This window comes from Scleropages formosus, chromosome 23 (genome assembly GCF_900964775.1).
Source record: "Scleropages formosus chromosome 23, fSclFor1.1, whole genome shotgun sequence".
Classification (NCBI taxonomy): Eukaryota; Metazoa; Chordata; class Actinopteri; order Osteoglossiformes; family Osteoglossidae; genus Scleropages; species Scleropages formosus.
In genome coordinates, this window is record NC_041828.1 from 7,568,779 (window position 1) to 7,585,890 (window position 17,112).

General features: G+C 49.4%; 1 protein-coding gene across 3 annotated transcripts in view; it reads left to right on the forward strand.

Annotated features, from left to right (window-relative positions):
- The first annotated feature begins 1,863 nt into the window (after positions 1-1,863).
- Positions 1,864-17,112, forward strand: part of LOC108933316 (zinc finger protein 385D-like) — a 38,350-nt gene continuing 23,101 nt past the window's right edge. For 2 of the 3 annotated variants that reach the window (XM_029248327.1, XM_029248329.1), the window contains exons 1-2: positions 2,064-2,145; positions 12,383-12,522. In XM_029248327.1, the coding sequence (XP_029104160.1) occupies positions 2,136-2,145; positions 12,383-12,522 (150 nt within the window). In that variant the 5' untranslated portion in view covers positions 2,064-2,135. Of the gene's footprint in view, positions 2,146-12,382; positions 12,523-17,112 lie in introns of all 3 variants that reach the window. The other variant, XM_029248328.1, reaches the window with a different exon arrangement.

Here is a 17,112-nt window from a genome sequence, read left to right on the forward strand (position 1 = left end):
AAAATATGTAAAACATTTTATTTTCTGGAATGTACTTTGCTCTTTTTAAGGGCTGTAAAGCCAGGTGAAAATGCCAGGCGCTGGGTGAAGCGAGCAGTTTTCGGCAGAGGAGCACTGCTTACGAGACCTCGCAGACATGGAACGAAGGCCAATCAAACCAGAATGGGCGTCTCGCTTTTTTATATCTTGTGTCACGAATAAATTCAGAGGAGAACAGCTCTTTGTACATCAGTGAAGGCTGGTGTCCTATTTAAAAAATTAAAGCATCACTACAAATGCTCTGCTGGGCCCGAGGAGGCCCATCTCCTGCAGGTCTCATGAGCGATCGGATCAAATCCTTTCTTTTGGCTGTATCTTAGTGTGCTCATATCCGGTCTGCTTTTATTAACTGGTATCATTTCTTTTTAATGTCATGTATCCATCCGTCCATTGATCTTCCATAACTACTCGTCCAGTGCTGGATCGCGGTAGGTCGGAGCCTGTCCCGGAAGCACAGGGTGCGAGGCAGGGTCCACCCTAGACGGGACACCGGTCCATCTGAGAGTGCTCGCAACCGCCCCCAACGTGGAAATGTGAACAAGGTGCACGATCCGGTCAGCGAGACCACAGCCGAACGCAGAAGAGCGCCGAGGGAGAGAACATCTGCGTGACGCTGGAAGATACTACACTTGGAATGGTAAAAATTCGTCTGTCGTGCCCCCTCTCTTTTACACGTGACAGCAGATGAAAGGGGGCGATGCACTGATGGGGGTGAGAGGGAAACGTGTGGGGAACTGTAGCAAAGGGGAAGGCAGAGAGGGACGGAATGAGCTTATTTACTGACGCGCTCGTAAGGACGAGACAGGAGAGGAATTCGGGGTTAATTGAAAGCAGATGGTGTCGCTGAATCGTGGGCCTTATCAGGAGCGGAGGCGCGGAACAGAACGTGACACGGGGGGAGAGGTGGGTTCTGTCGGGGAAGCGAGTCGGGGGGGTGGGAGCGGGTGCTAAAACACAACTGGGTGACAGTAACATGTGGAGCACGCTGGCGTGGTGGGACTGATGTTCTCTCTCTCTCTCTCATAAAACATTGTGTTCTAAATCCATAAAAACCATCACTGTATGGCCACACCATGATTCTATGGTCACTCCATTACTGCACGGTCACAATCTGTACTGGCCTGTCGGACCTTCCTGTGGACGCACGCCAGTCTCGAGGAATCTGTGCCAACCTCTCTCTCTCTCTCTCTCTCTCTCTCTCTCTCTCTCTCACACACACACACACACACACACACACACACACACACCGACCAGATAAAATGCATTTATTGTAGCAACATTGAAAATGTGTAGTCAAGGGAAGGCCTGAAAGATTTCCTCAGAAGAAAAGGTTAATTTATGTAATAACACAGCATCAGATGGTGTGACGTTTAAGGCGCTGAAACTGCAAACAGTGTTTAACATGAGCTGCTTCACTCACTATCCTGCTTATTACAGTGAAGGCATCTAGGGGCACAAATAAAAGCAATGGCTGTCTTTAAGCTCATGGCCTTCCCAGAACGTGACATACTGTACCCTACAACCCCAGACCAGTTTCACCTGCAACATCTGAAAAGGCAGAAATGAATATGCAGCTCTTACACATAATTTACTATAAATATGTACATGTTACCCAGAATAGTAAGAGGTGAGACTAAAAATATCTCACGGATGATGTCTGAATATTTACATATTGCTGTGGTATATGTCTTCAACCAGTAAGTGGAGGAGAAAAATGCTAGGAACTCTGTGTGCGTGTGTGTGTGTGTGTGTGTGTGTGTGTGTGTTTGTGAGAGGAGAGGTGGCGATAATGTGAAGGGGACACAGCTCCATCGCACAGTCTGGACTACAGAGAGAGCGAGAGCGCGCGCGAGGGACGGAGGGAGGGAGGGAGAGAGCGAGCGCGAGAGCCGAGAGAGAGAGGAGCGCGTGCGGAGTCCCGGCGCACCCCGCTAAAACGATGGAATCGCTGCGCGGGACCGTCGCGCGCACCGGAGCGCGGCGCGTGGAATGAGACGTCGTGTACGCGCGCGTGTCCACAACACGAAGAAGTTGGCCCGGGAAGAAACGGAGCGGAGCGCTATTTCGTTTCCATGCGCCATCAATAACGAGCAGCAATGTATTTCGGTAAGTGAGCGGGGCTTGGGTTGCGATCGGTACGCCCGGGTGCAAGTGTGTGAGTGCTGCAGCCAGGGCGAAGTGGACACCCCAAAAAGGAGGAGGGACCCCGCATGGGGCGGTGTGGTTAAGGAATCGAGCTCCATCATCACGCATCGCATGTCCACTTTGTTTGAACGAAGCATCCTGACCTGCTGCTGCAAGCCCAAATCCAGCCAGGTGTTCGTGTCCAAGGTTGAAGGTGCTCGCCGGACGGGTGACGGGATGACTGATGCATGTATCATCGGTCATCGATTCGATGCCATGCCATGGCATGTTTGCATTCTGGAATATGGAATGAGAGCGAGATTCGTGCGCACGAGCCTGTTTTGATGACCGCAAACTGTTGCGGGAGATGTGACAGATTGACGAGGACCGCGTCGTTAAAACCCTTTCCCAAAACACCCCTTAACTTTTACACACAATTTTATAGTCTGGCTGAAGATGACAAGGCACTTAATGTATTCCCTCGCAGCAATAATAAAATGCAGAAAAAGTCTAACGAAATGACGGTTTCCAGCCATAAACAGCTCAACCCGTCTTGCTGGAGACAGGAGCAGCGCGTGTCATATTGGTTTTTACGCTGCAGAACATGAAAATGTACAGTTTTAATTAGTAACAAGTGTGAAGGGAAAATGCACGCTGAAATGTTTGTTTAGCTTATAAATTCTCTAAATGTTTAACTTTGCTACTCAAAAATGCCATGAAATGAAAAAATAGCTACATATCAGTTTCATTTATGTAATTATTTTCATTTGCAGATGCATATATTGCATCTATATGCAGTTACGAGTGCTAATCATGCCCACGCAAACTGCTGCAGTTTTGTTCATGCCCGTTTTTGTCGTGTACAATATTGTACTGTGAATAGTTGTGCGCGTTGAGTGTTTCGCAGAGGATGGCGGAGCAGCTCAGACGGACGCGAGCTCGGAGACGCTGTGGTGCGGAACTCCGTGTGAAACATGCAAAATATTTAATTGGGGACGGAGATTTCTGTTCAATTACGGAGCCGAACGGCGGCTTGTGTCACTAATTGGACTGAAGAATCCGAAACGCGGCGCTTTTCTGTCGCGCCGAACATTTTTTCCAGCATTTTCTGTGAGCACGTTGGATCAAGGGGAGGAATTTGTTGCGCGCGTAGACGTCCGCCAGAAATTACGAACAAACATCACACACATGGAAATGTGTTGAAGGCTTGTTAAAACTAACGAGAAACTTCGATTGGACAGGCGTTTCTGAAATTTCAAATGGCTGTTTTATTATAGCAATTAACGTGTCTTTACCAGAACCTGTGGCTGTCTCTGTAAACCTGTACCCGGGTTTTCTATTTATTTCTGTGATTCTGGAGTTCGCGATGCCCATCGCTGTCGAAAGGTTCAGGGTTCCCACCTGGTGTACAGTTTTCCACTGATTCAGGGTTTACAAAGAAATGTATGTGTGTGCATGGGGGGGTATAATAACAGAAAACGTTTAAAACTTGTAAAAAAACAGCAAGTAGCCTAGACCAATGTTGTACGGCGCACCACGTTTCCAAATTCCTTTATTTTTAGTGTGACAATATGAATAGCATTATCAGCTGGATAATCAGTATAAATAGACGAATACAGCAGTATGTGAATGGTAAGTACTAGAAGTGTGTAGGGAAACTGACACTAGTGTGTTTACACATGTATGAACCCTTCGACCTCAGACACAAGAGTCTGAAGGACATAACTCACACTATCAGAAGAATATCTTCTCATGGCCATGTCATTTCGTATAGCAGCTATAGCTGCATATCACCGCTTATCACCTCATGTCGTTTAATGTCGTGGCCTATCGCTTCATGTAATAATGTCATATCGCCTCAATTCATCTTATATCTCAGCATATCGCTACATTTCATCTCATAATATTACCTCAGAAAATCCCATGTCGCCTCAGTTCATTGCATATCGCGGCATATCGCCTCACAAAATATAATAATAATGTGGCCGGGTATCGCCTCAGAAGAAATATCATGTCGCTTTATATATATATATATATATATATATAATAATCTCATATCGTCTCAATTCATCTAATATCTCAGCATGATATCGCAACATTTCATTTCATATTGCCTCACTTCAAACCTCATATATCGCCTCAGAAATCCCATGTCGCCTCACTTCATCGTATCGCGGTAAATATCGCCTCACATAATCATGTTACATCACCTCACATAATCTCACATGATATTATGGTCGCGAATCGCCTCAGAAAATCTCGTGTCGCTTAACGTCATCGCCACATTTCATGTGTGATATTATTTAATTTCCTCATTATCAAATCTCATATCGCCTCAGAAATCCCCATATCGCCTTCAATTCATGATCTCGCCTCATAATGTTATATGGCCTGGTAACGCATAATATATATAATATAGCCTCAGAAAATCTCGTATGCCTCACGTAATCTCATACTCATGATATCGCCTCAATTAATCTCATATCGCAGCATATCGCCATAGATGGTCTTTATATCGTGGCATATCGCGCGTGAGTAGCATCACCTCCGCGTTGCCGCGCTGTTTGCAGGCCGCCTGCCTGCGCGCGGAGGGGCCGCGCCGCTGTGTGCGACGACCTCCGCGTGCTGTTTCCCAGAGAACATTTCAGCCTCCGTCGTACTTTCCTGTGTAACGATAAGTGATTATCGATTTCTGATCGACATACCGCGTGTTCAATAAGTAATAATAGTGTGGTGGGAGCGCAGAAAAAGTGCCAGACACGTTAGGTTAGTTAATAAAAGTTATACTCCTCTACAATCTTTTTGAAACTGGCCCACGAGCAGAATAATGAGGACATCCTGGTAACTGCAAGCGACATATTCGTTAATTAATATTAGTTCATCAATGGTGAAATCACTTTGAACAGATAACTTGTGTTTCAGGTAGAGTACTTTCGCCATGCTTTCCTAGGGCTGTTTCGCCCTATCCTTCGGGGCCCTTTAATTATAGTAAATATCTAGGAGTCAGCAGAATGCAAACGTTTAAGATTGTACCGTTTCTCTTTCGACGTCAAAATTATTCGAAGGATCCCCGTTATACGCGCACACGCGCACGGAACATTTCTTTCACCGGTACAAGTGATGCGGCGTTAATATGCCGTCAACATGTTGTCACCTGGTGAAGTGTCAAACGTTGAATGGCTGCCTCTGTATGTGTGTGTTGTACCTCACCTTCCAGGTATTTGACGTAGAAACGCGACTCTGTTTATCCCAGGCTGATGAGAAGTACGATCCCTTTAGCGAAACGGAGCAAACCTCGGCGATACGAGAACGTCACGCTCCTGACGCCCGGCGGAGGAGGCCTTCGCTGGACTCAAGTGCTGCTCAGAGGAGATTGCGATGTATAAGTGGTCAGTTCGGGGAGATGATAAACAGGGTTCTTGGGTCTCTGGCGCAGGACAAGAGGATCAAAAGAAATGAAAGCAAGAGAACAAAATGAAACTGAAATGTTAAAAAAGATTCTACTCCAAGCCTAACGATATTTTAATGTCGCATCTGTACGATGCTTTTCGGACGCTCGATTTATCAACTGCCCAAACTGACCACAACAGATCGGTATTCCTCTTCTCCTTTGGGGGGGTGTGCGTGCTTCGCACTGTTTATAAAACGAACAAATTGCGGCTCAAGTGTTTCAAATGTAACTCCGTCCATCGAGGTTTGAATCGGACGAGCTCACGTGGTCAAGTTTTTCATGTCAAATGTGGTTAAGTGATATTGGCAACATGTACGAGTGGGTGTGGCCTCTGCGTGCGCTGGTTAGATCTGCAGATGATTTGTCAGTCGGGCATTTATCAATGATTTGTGGAGGAATGGAACGGCAGCTTTGAAAGACCGTGTCTTTATTGTATGAATGTGTTCAGACCTCATCCAGCTGTTCAAATAAACATTAATTCAGCTGTCCATCCATAACCGCTTAGCCAGAGGGGTCCCGGTTATTCAGGGCCTATCTCCGAAACATAGGGCAAGGGGCAGGGTACATTCTGGATGATACACTAGTCCATCACAGGGCTATCAGACACACACACACACACACACACACACACACACACTTCTGGTAATTTAGAGTCACCAATTCACCTGAAACACGTTTATAACAACCAACGTTTACAACCGCTTGTCCCGAGCAAGGTCACGGCAAGCCGGAGCCTATCCCAGAAACACGGGGCGCAAGGCTGAAGGGGGAGGGGAAACACCCTGGGCGGGACACCAGTCCATCACAAGGCACCCCAAGCGAGACTCGAACCCTGGACCCACCACACAGCGGGCACCACACCCCTATGTTTCTAACAATAAGGTTTAATAAGAATTCAACTGAAGTAAAACATTAAAAATTATATGATTATTATGTTACAAAAATGTGTTTTGTGTGTTAATAGATGCTATGTTGGTAGCAAAATGGGATATTCCTGTATAGTGTGAAAAAAACAGACAAACAAGAAACCAGTGAGCAAAAGGCAGGGATTATGGTCTGGTCGTTGAATAAAGTTGCTGCTGCTATATAAGTGCATCACTCCTCTGAGTATCCAAGGAAACGTAGCCTGGCAGTCAGGGATGTGTACTGTGTATAGATCAACCCACCCTGCAGCGTGTATTCAATATGGGTGAGATCTGGAGTTCTCCCAAACAAGGTCATTTCAACCAGTATGCTGTCATCAACATGCGTGAACTGGCAGACAGGGTAATTCCACGGTACAAGCAGAGCTGGCTTCGCCATTGCTACGGTAAAGCCGAAGTGCTCTAATTTCTCAGCGGGTGGTTATGTTGAGAAACGGTTATCCCAAATTGCGTCACTTTGCTTCGTCTAGATGGGCTTCGTTCAGCCTGACGTGAGCGGCTTCGGCCGCAACTCCCTCGGAAAGAGCGCGTCGGTCGTTGGGATGCACGGATACGCCGGCGGTTGGGCCGTGGGTCCAGAGCTTCTTCTCAGGTGTCCGTCGGTCCATCTGCTCGCTGCCCCGTGCTTGCGTGAGCGCGCGGCCGAGGAGCACGCGCTCGGCGGGGAAGGGGCTCAGATGCGTCTCTGCGGGAGGGGCGGGGAGCGGGGGACCGAGCGAGCCGACAGATGGACGGACCGTCGGAGCGGCTCGTGAACGGGTCAGCGCTTTCAGTTTCCCTCCTGCACTCCAGTCCCGCTCCCTGCAGGATGTCGCAGCAGTTCTCGCCTATTCCGCGCACCACGACAGGGACGCCCGCGAGCTTCTCACGTCGTGCCGTACGGAGCAAAGCAACATCCGGCATTCCTTACCGCCCTTGCACGAAGTTCGCCGCTTCGCATTAAAACGCGCGGAACAGCTCTTCCGCACAATAATAAACAATTACTTTGTCTTCACGGGACAAAATACATTTTGCGGTATCTCACGAAAATGACATCCTGGCACCTTAACTAGATTCATTCCCCGTATAGTTTGGCCGTTCTTGTTTTGCCGTTTGAAGCTCTTCATCATCTTACTTTGACTGGCAATAAAGGCAGTTGACTTGATGATCCTTCTCTCTTAAATATGTTTTAGCTGATCCTAATGGCCAGGCGGAGATCCCCCCCCCCCCCAGGTGGCTGCCGTTCCCATCATTGTCGCTATATGTTTCCTTTACAGTTTTCTATTAAGGCCCAACAATGCGATTAGTGTCCTTGCAGGGAGCTTTAGATGATTATTGCTGATTGTTTTGACTGTCTGAGAGCAGCACGTTTGCCATTTTTGTTCCGATTGTCGGCAGAACTGCCGCGTGCCCCAGGCCGCCGGGAATCGATGCGTTCGGTGATTCTTTGCTGGATATTTCCGTTGCCGCCTTAGTTACGTCCAGGAAGCTGGAAGCAGCCGAGGGTTGCGGCGCACTGTGGCGCTTTGGAATTGGAAGTGTTTATGAGCCACTCTGATTGAATGCCTCTGTCTGTGTGTGTGTGTGTGTGTGTGTGTGTGTGTGTGTGCGTGCGCGCTCACGCACCGACCGGACACACACTCACAGAAGACACGCCGTGGGCACCGCACGGCTACGCCGCCTTATTTTTAGTTGTCGTGCCACTACAAGTTAGTGCGGCGAACAGAAGGTCAGTTACGATGCTAAAACTGATGGGTTCATTGTCCGTCGCCGCCGCAGAATGTCGACTCAGCTCGTGAGTCACATTTGATATGTAATCAATTTCTGCTGCCCAAAGATGTAGGCGGCCACTTCAGGGAAGGAAGGAGCCTGTGTTCCGAGGGCGCTGTTATTTCTGCGATTACTTATCCTCGGCAACAAGGCCCCCCGACCGGCATTTAAAAATACCGCGTTCTTTTATATGACAAATTACACACTCACGCAGGTCTTCGATGCCGCAGCCAGGATGTATGTTGCTCTCAGATGATTACTCGACCCGAAAGCCAAGCGTCTCCGAGGGAAACGGTCACAGGAAAATGGCGCTATTTCTGTGCAATGGTTCGGAAGCAGAGAGCTGGAGAATTTAATTTCATGCTTGTATCCATGGGAATGAAGGAAGGCCAAGCCCAGATGCGTGAGACACCGAGTCTCGTCAGAGGCGGTATATGGGGATGGCGGGCGGTGTAGTAGTTTGAGTTGTTGCCTGGGAATCAAAAGGTCCTAGGTTCGAATCCCGTTTCTGCTACGGTAGCCTTGATTGGGCGACTTACATTTATCTGACGCTTTTCTCCAACGTGACTTATAATGTTAAGCTACTGATAATTATTTACCCATTTATACAGGTGGATCTCTTTTTTTTTTTCCAGTTACACTGAAATTATTAATTGAAAATTGCACAGTTGTATATCATTGTAAATAACAAAGTATAAATCTGCCATTGTAAGTCACTTTGAAAAAATCTGTAAGATAATAACCCATCAGCTCCATTTGGGCACAAAACATCGCTCATGTATCACATGTTTAATAAGAAGTGCATCTTTTAAATCGACAGCAATGAACAATAATGCAGCCCTATAACTACACCAAAAGCTGCAGTAGCATAGTGGTTAGAATTACTCCTTTTGGAGCCCCTGGTCACAGGTTCAATCCCCATCTACAGTACCCTTCAGCAAGGTACTTACCCTGAAATTGCTCCACTAACACTATCCAGCTGTATGAACAGATAAATAATTGTAGGTAGACTAACATTGTAAGCTTCTTTGAAGAAAAGCATCCTGTAAATGATCAAAGACAGATATAAAAACGTACTCCTGGCAAATTAAGTGGATTTGAAATTGAAGCAGATTTTTCGTAATGAGAGCGCAGGCGTCACCGAAACAAATAAACTTCCTGAAAACCAGAGTCCCAAAACGCAAAGTCAAATGAGCAAAAGCGATCGGCGATAAACGCGGTGCAGTCGGAGATGGATGAGCCGCTGAACCGTGGTCCACGCAAGTGCGGAGGCCAGCTGGGCAAGGGTAGAGTTCGCACCGAGGTGCTGTGCATCTGCACAAAGGGAGCCCTGGGAATTGGCGTACGGGTGGAGGATTTATCAGGGTCCGCAGAGGGTCAGCGTCCGACACCACCCCTCGTGTTTTAACAGGCCCGCGTTGCAGGGATCTGTTTGTGCGCACGGTGAGATTCCAGCCTTCCGTGTCCCGGCGGTGTTTCGGAAGGACGACGTCAGGCCACGGTTCACGTTCGTTCGCTCCATGACGTCTCCCGGAGGGAACTGCGTGGAGCGGCGGCGGTTTTCGCGATGATGTCAGTTACTCGAATGACACGCGTCTCTATCCGACGTTTTTTAAGCGCGGCACGAATGCAGGCGCATCAGAATTCCGCAGATTTCACGACCCATATTACCCCCCCCCCACCCCCCCCAGTCTAAAAAGATGAAGCACTTTACAGTATCTGATTTGGATCTGGATCCAAAATCAATTTTCCACTCCACCTCTGGAGGCTGCGCGGGAGATCTGCGAGAGATATCTGGGGTGCACTTTCGATAGCGTAAACTTAATTATCGTGCCGAATGTGACTCCGAGCCCCGAGATCCGCGATCGCATTAGATGTCAGAGAGCTGAAGGTCACGGGAAGGGTTTGTGGAGAAGTTGAGCGCCTACACGCTGCGGAATATTCCATTACGGCCCGAAGTCCCGGACCGGGTTGCCTCAGTTTGTCTCTAGCTGGAAACACCATCTCTCCGGAGTCTGGGACGCCTTCGGTGTCTTTGCCGGGCATCTGTGACACCACAGAAAATGCGGACCTCCATCGGCGGGTGACGCCCAGCGCACACATGTTGCGCAGATGGAATGAGGAGGCATCGTGGGACGGCAGGACGGAAATGTAAGAATATGCTTTTTGCCACAACAATCATCGTGTAGCTCATTGCACATATTAAGAATATTTCCATACGCCTTATAGCCCCCACCCACCTCCCGTTCCGTTAATCAGAAGAGGTAAAATTGCTCTATTCTGTATTCTCTTGTACTCCTAGGACATTTAGAAGATGATCGATCAATAGACAAGACGAAAAAAATGAGAAGTAATTAATTGCATTCGCAGCCCAATTAAAGGCAAAAATAAATTAAATGCCTTTATTTAAAAACAAAGGCACACAGTTGACTCTCGACATTTGGTCTCTGGTTATATATTTTCAAGGCAAGGATATATTTCCAAGGTGCGACAGCTCTTGCAGCCACTCCTGCAAGTTCCTCTGAGCAGAGACAAAAGACTCCAAAGAGTGAATTTTGTTGACCCGACAGGAGAGAGAGGAAAGGAAAAAAAAAAAAACACAAAAACAATTTCTCACGCACACTGATTTCCCTAGTGCTTTAGATTATACATTGTAATCTATTTATGTTTTCCTTCGCACGTATCAGGGCCACGTTCATGCATATTAAACTTGGAGCGCATGAATAAAAGAACGCTTCGAGCGTTGTCCGACACGAAACTCAAAAGCGTGTAGCGTGTGTGTGAGGAAAAGGGCGGCACGGTGGCACAGCGTCTGGGTGGTGCGGGAGGACGTGGGTTCGATCCCCGCTCGGTCTGTGTGGAGTTTGCATGTTCTCCCCATGTATGGTTTCCTCCGATTGCTCTGGTTTCCTCCCACACTCCAAAGACATGCTGTTCAGGTTCCCCCATAGTGTGTGAGTGACAGAGAGAGTGTGTTCCACTGATATATGGATGAGTGACGTAGTGTATCTAGCAGTGTAAGTCACCGTGGTGAATAATAATGTGTGTGGGCTGATATCACTACATAGAGTTCAGTTGAAGTTGCTTTGGAGAAAAAGTGTCTGCTAAATAAATAAATGTAAATGAAGATCTCGCCATCACACTGGACTGGGAGCGTTACACCCTCGCTCCAGCTTTGTGACTCCGACGAGCCCGAGATCACTTTTATTATGTCTCTGCAGACTGTTGGCTCACTTCATTAAATTGCCGCAGACCCCCCCTCCCCGATCGCCAAACCCCGCGGAGAGGCTCGCTTCGGGCGCCGCTCCCTAAATTGCAGCCCGCCTTGACACGACCCCACGAAGATTCGGGACGCCTTCGTTGTTAGCACTTCTCTCAAGCTGCGCGCACGTTGCGGATCCGCTCGTACCGCAGCGGGACAATTAGAAGGACATTCAGTGACCTGCCGAACTGCGATATTATAAAGCACTTAGTGAGAACACGCATAATGAGTCCAAAATCAACTCGATCTACATTAAGCGTCGACGCGCCTTATATTGGGAGAGCGTAATGCGACATGATGCAGGCCCACCGGGGATAACGGGCACGGGTTCGCGACCACTTGGCATTTTCAAAAGCTGTCATTAGGAGCGAAACGCAACTGTAAAAACAAGCGCTTCGCAGTCACGTGCATTTTCCGAGACGTTGCAAGCCAGCAATTTGAGTCCTCGCAGCGGTTAACACAACTTCCTCGCTCACCGTAACGGCAGGTTTACTCCACGGACCCCGCCGGCCGTGTTAACTTTGCCTCTGCTACACAGAGTTTCGGGATATTTTTACCATGCATTCACCTTGTTTCATCTACGTGATGCTTTTAATTCAAATTGTCACTCTGCTAAACACCTGGGTATTTTTTTGGAGCAAACCAGGATATTTACCCTGCTCCGGGGCACTAGGACTGTGGTGGGAGTGGGATTTGAACCAGCAACCTTCGGGATATAACACGCTACGCCATCAGTACCCAAGCGGTTCCGTCAGATCAGGCCTGCGATTGTGACACGTAGCGGTCACGTGTGTCACTGGGCTGCCCGCTCTCACATTCTGCTCTCCCGCACAGGTAACGCTGGTCAGAGCGCCCTCTTGCCCTCCCTGGTGCGCCCGCCGCTGCCCGCCATCCAGCCATCTCTGGAAGTCAAGCAGCTTCTCCCCTTTCCCCTGGATGCCGCCACCGTGAACCTCTTCCCCAACTTCAGCACGGTCAGTCTGGGGTCGGGGCTTGCGCACACGCTCGGGTCGGGCGCTCACGATGGAGTCAGGGGTCAGACTCAGGTTACACGTTCAGTCCGGGGTCGACGATGGGTGGGTGGGTTCGTTCACACGCAGGTCATGTGGTCACTCTGGGGCTGGAGATCACGCTGCAGATTTTGGGGCACTCCAGTGGCCAACCCGTCCATGAGGTCTGTTGTGTGTGGCTTTTGGACCCGAAGGTCGCAGGTTTGAATCTCACGTCCGGCCGTAGTACCCTTGAACAAGGTACTTACCCTAAATTGCTCCGGTAAAATTACCCGGCTGTATGAATGGGTAAATAATTGTAAGTCGCATTGGAGAAAAGAGTCAGATAAATGAATGAATTTTTTCGTAAATGTTTGCATTTTGACACCACCACTCTCATCCCTGTCATGTGTAAATCGTCACAACGAGTCATTAAAACTTTAAATGACAATTACATTGTCGGAGTACAAAGACAGACCAGTGACACTCCCAGCGACATTGTTCCCGCACTCATTATGAAGTGACCTTCTGAGTGGTAGGATCGATGTGTACAATTCAGCTTTTGGCTGCAATCTCTGAACCTTCTTTTTTTCCAAAAATACCCAAACGATCTTAATGAAGGATTGAACAGCGCTGTACGACCAGTCCTTAATGAGAGCGTTTTAACTGCGCCCCGTTATCAGTGCGCCGGGTGTCGTACTCCTTCCGTGCACATCGGCTGTGTTGTAGCCCGCTCTGTGTGACCAGTAGGTGGCGGAGCGGTTAGAGCTGCAGCCAAAGGAGCTGGGTTTGCATTTTTGCTCCTCCTGCAGCACAATAATGAAGGTACTTATGCTGAATTGATACAGTAGAGGTTGCAGTAAAGGGGTAAATAATGTCAGATAGTGTAAAAACGCGGCGCTAAGTTGCCTTGGAGAGCAGCGTCGGCTAAGCGAAGAAGCACACGCGGTACGTGCAGTCCCTCGCTCGGTGGACCTGTCGGAGTTCAGAGGAGCAGCGCTGACCCCCGTTGCGGTGACGGTCGTCCCGAAGCCGTGACGAACGTGAGAGGCTGTGCAGCAAAGTGCCGCTACGCAGGAAATGCGTTCCCCACGGCAGAGAGAACCGCTCCTGCGGGAGAACAAGTCCCCGTTCGCCCACCCTCCTTGTCATTTAAAAAGCACATCGGGACAAATAGAGCGTACATCAGATGCATGTTGCACCCCCCACCACCCCCACGTTGGATGAAAACTCTACCGCGCTGACGTTTGTTCTCCACACAGGGAAGGCGCGCTTGTCCACCGCAATCACGGTCCCTTTGGGAGACAGCGCCGTGCCTTCCCGTCTCCTTCTCCTCCTCCTCACAGAAAGGGGGGTGGGGCAGGGTCCTCCTCCCCTGCCGCCTCCTCCTCCTCCTCGGGCCCACGGTCGACTCGTGCATTTTTTTTTTTTTTTTTTGTGGCTGCTACTTGCGAAATTTCTTCCCACATTTCAGAGACTGTTCTTCTCTCATTTGATATCTTGGATCGTTTAACCCTGTTCGGGGCCAGCAAGATGAACCTTAAATCCGATGCAATGGAAAGGAAAGATGCAGAGGTCATGGCATTCGCTTCTTCACGTGAGGGTTTGCATCCCAGGGTAGGAATGCTATGGTACATAACCAAGCACAGTAAAAAACAAGAGATAAACAACAGAATATCATGGGCACATTTCAGAAGGAGAATACATCTGGGCGGCAGAAGGTCGTGCAGCCCGTTGCAGCCAGAAGGCTGTCAGATCAAGTCCCCAAGTTAGGAGTCTGGCTGTAGTACCCTTGAGAACTGCTCTGGTAAATTTCCCAGCTCTGTAAGTGGGTACAACTGCAAGTTGCTCTATGTAAAAACATTGGCTAAGTAGCTAGCCAGCAAATAAATAAATAAATGAAATCTATGAATAATAATAAATTACATCCATGAATAATAAGGACATGTTCATTTTTGGAGCATCTATCATTATGCAATTGCTGTTTTGAGGACTTCTTTCAAATATGTTTGCTGGTATGTAACTGAAAAAGATAAAGGGGTGGGTCCCATTTGTTACAGCACTCTTTTTCATGTGAAACTAGCGACTGTGTCCGGTGTCTAGATGTCTATACGGCTCACGGCCCAGGAGCTGAGGTCCGGACCCTCCGCTGGCCTGGTTATGGGTGAGACGTGTTCCTGCCAACGAGGATGGGACAGGAGACCTACGGATTGCTGCACCTTCACTGCAGGAGTCACTTGACAGGGGGCAGGCTTTAAGGTGTCATAATGCCAACAGCAGGCCAACACCTTCCTGGACAGGACAGGTGGAGCAGAATCCGGGTACGAGCGATGGCTCCGAACGCCACTGGATACATGTGTCGTGGGGCGGCGAACCCGGCGACGTCCCGGACTCCCCGAGTCGGGGAATCCTCTGCGGGACGAACGGCGACTGCCCGTGTGCTCCTCGCTGCCGGGCCGCCGTCCCTCGTCTTTACAGCCGTGGTGGAAGAACGTTCCGTCCCACAATCCCTTGCATGGCAGCAAAACTGTAAACGGCAGAAGGAGCTCGTCTGGCACTGCTGCGCGGAGGCACTTATAGCAAAGTAAGTGAGAGAACTTCAGAGAAGCCAGTGAAACACTTTTTATGGGGCCTACCACCGCAGGACAGAGCGTAAATGCTTTATGGCTTTAACTCCGTCTTGAGGAACAGATGATTACTGCCAAAGTTAATGACAACATTAATATAAATGTATTGAAATTGTGCAGCATCCCACTGCTGGAAGTAGCTGCTTGGAGGGAACAGAACACCGAATAAATTTGTTTGTGCGTTTCTTCGGTCCAAATTTATTACCTCTTCTCGACGTCAGTGTTACCGATGTGTTTTTAGATTGGATTTTCGCACCGAATATTGCCATCAAAGAAGGCGTATTTATCGCCGGGCCCATGTTGTAAAAAGTCATATCCTGTTTCACGTGTCGCCTTGGCCTTTTTCTGTTTCGCTCACCCGCTCTCCGTGGCAGTTTAAGGGCACCCTGTGTGGCGTTTTGTCTGCGCAGTTTGGTGGCTGGTGTGTAAGAACAGCTCCCTTTGTGTTTGTTTGATTCCAAAGCGAGTGCGTTGCCATGGTTTCTGGAATGCGCGCAGCCAGCGCCGGAGAGGGAGCTCGGAAGCATCCCAATTGGGACGGACGCTTTTTGGCCTGGCGCATGTGTTCGTTTCGGGGTGGGGGGGGGGGGGCGTCGAAGCCGGCACACGTCTGCCCGTTCCAGTTCTGTTTTCTCATGGAAACTTCCGGCGTGGTACCGAGTCTCCCTGCTGTTTCGCTCCACATGCTTTCATTTGCTTGCGGTGGATCAGGTGTGTTGCCATGTGGCTGAATCGCTTTTCTCACCGCTCACCGACACCCCATAACCACCGAGGTTTCACGGCGTACAAGGCGGGCCTTGAACACGGGAGTCCGTTCACAGCATGGATCAGGGTAACGGTGCTGTTTCGGAGCGTGGGGAAACAGTACTGGGGCTGGACAGTTTGATGAGCACTAATCTCTTTGGACAGGTGCGCTATGTCAGGTATGGGTGCAGGGAGCGTGAGAGAGCGGGGATACCGACAGGGGGGAGGCAGGGCAGCTGTGCGAGGTACTGCACGGTGTCGCCCCGGCGCTGATAAAGGCCTCAGGAAGGCGGAGGCCGGAGGCTAAAGGCCGTGAGGATCCGGGGCGGGAAGCGCAGCGGAGCGCTTCCTTGCGCCTGCACGGAGGCGAGTGAGAAATAAAAGCAGGCCTCGCGCATGACCCTTTGTCACCTGCGGGATTCACATTTGTCTCAGAGAAACATTACAAACTCTATTTTCCCTGCAGAGTGATCAGCGTGGAGGCCCATCCATCTACCCCGCCTTGTTCTGTGGAAAAACTGAGAGGATGATGCATGGACCCACCAGGGCATGAGCCCCCCTCGTGCATCGCATTTCTGCACGAGAAACCCGGCGCCGTAACATGGCCTCAATCCTCATAAAGACAAAATGGGATTTTCTTGCCATAGTTTTTTTTTTTTTTTCTTTTTCTTTTTGGTGACAGATGCGGGCCTGGCAGAACATCACCAGGCCTGGGGGAGGCGCTGGCGATGTTTCTCCTATCCAGCTTCTCCTATCCCAGGATGTGTTGCGCAACAGTGTGTTTGTGGCCACGCTTTTGCTGTAAGAGTCGGGCTCAAATCCCCCCACGAATCCCAGCTGAAAGGCGGCTCGCCGTAATTCAACAAAGCACAATGACGCTCGAGGCACAGGCAGAAATTTCCAGATTAGTTCCGGATTTAGAAAGACGGGAGAGAAAGGACCGGTCCGCAGGATCCTCTCCGGCGGATTTTGCGTGGCTTGATCGCCCCTAAAACGCGAGCAGACGCTTAAGTCTGACAAAGATCCAAGGGATGGGACTCGCAAAAAAGAAAACGCCGCACTGCAAACGCTGCATCGCCTCGCCCGTGGGAGGCGCTGGCATTTTTGCAGTCTGCTGCGAAATATGGTGATTCAGCCAAGGTGTCTCCAAGAAGCCCTCGTGCTGGATGCGGTATCCTGGGATGCCCAGTCCAGCTGGGCCTAG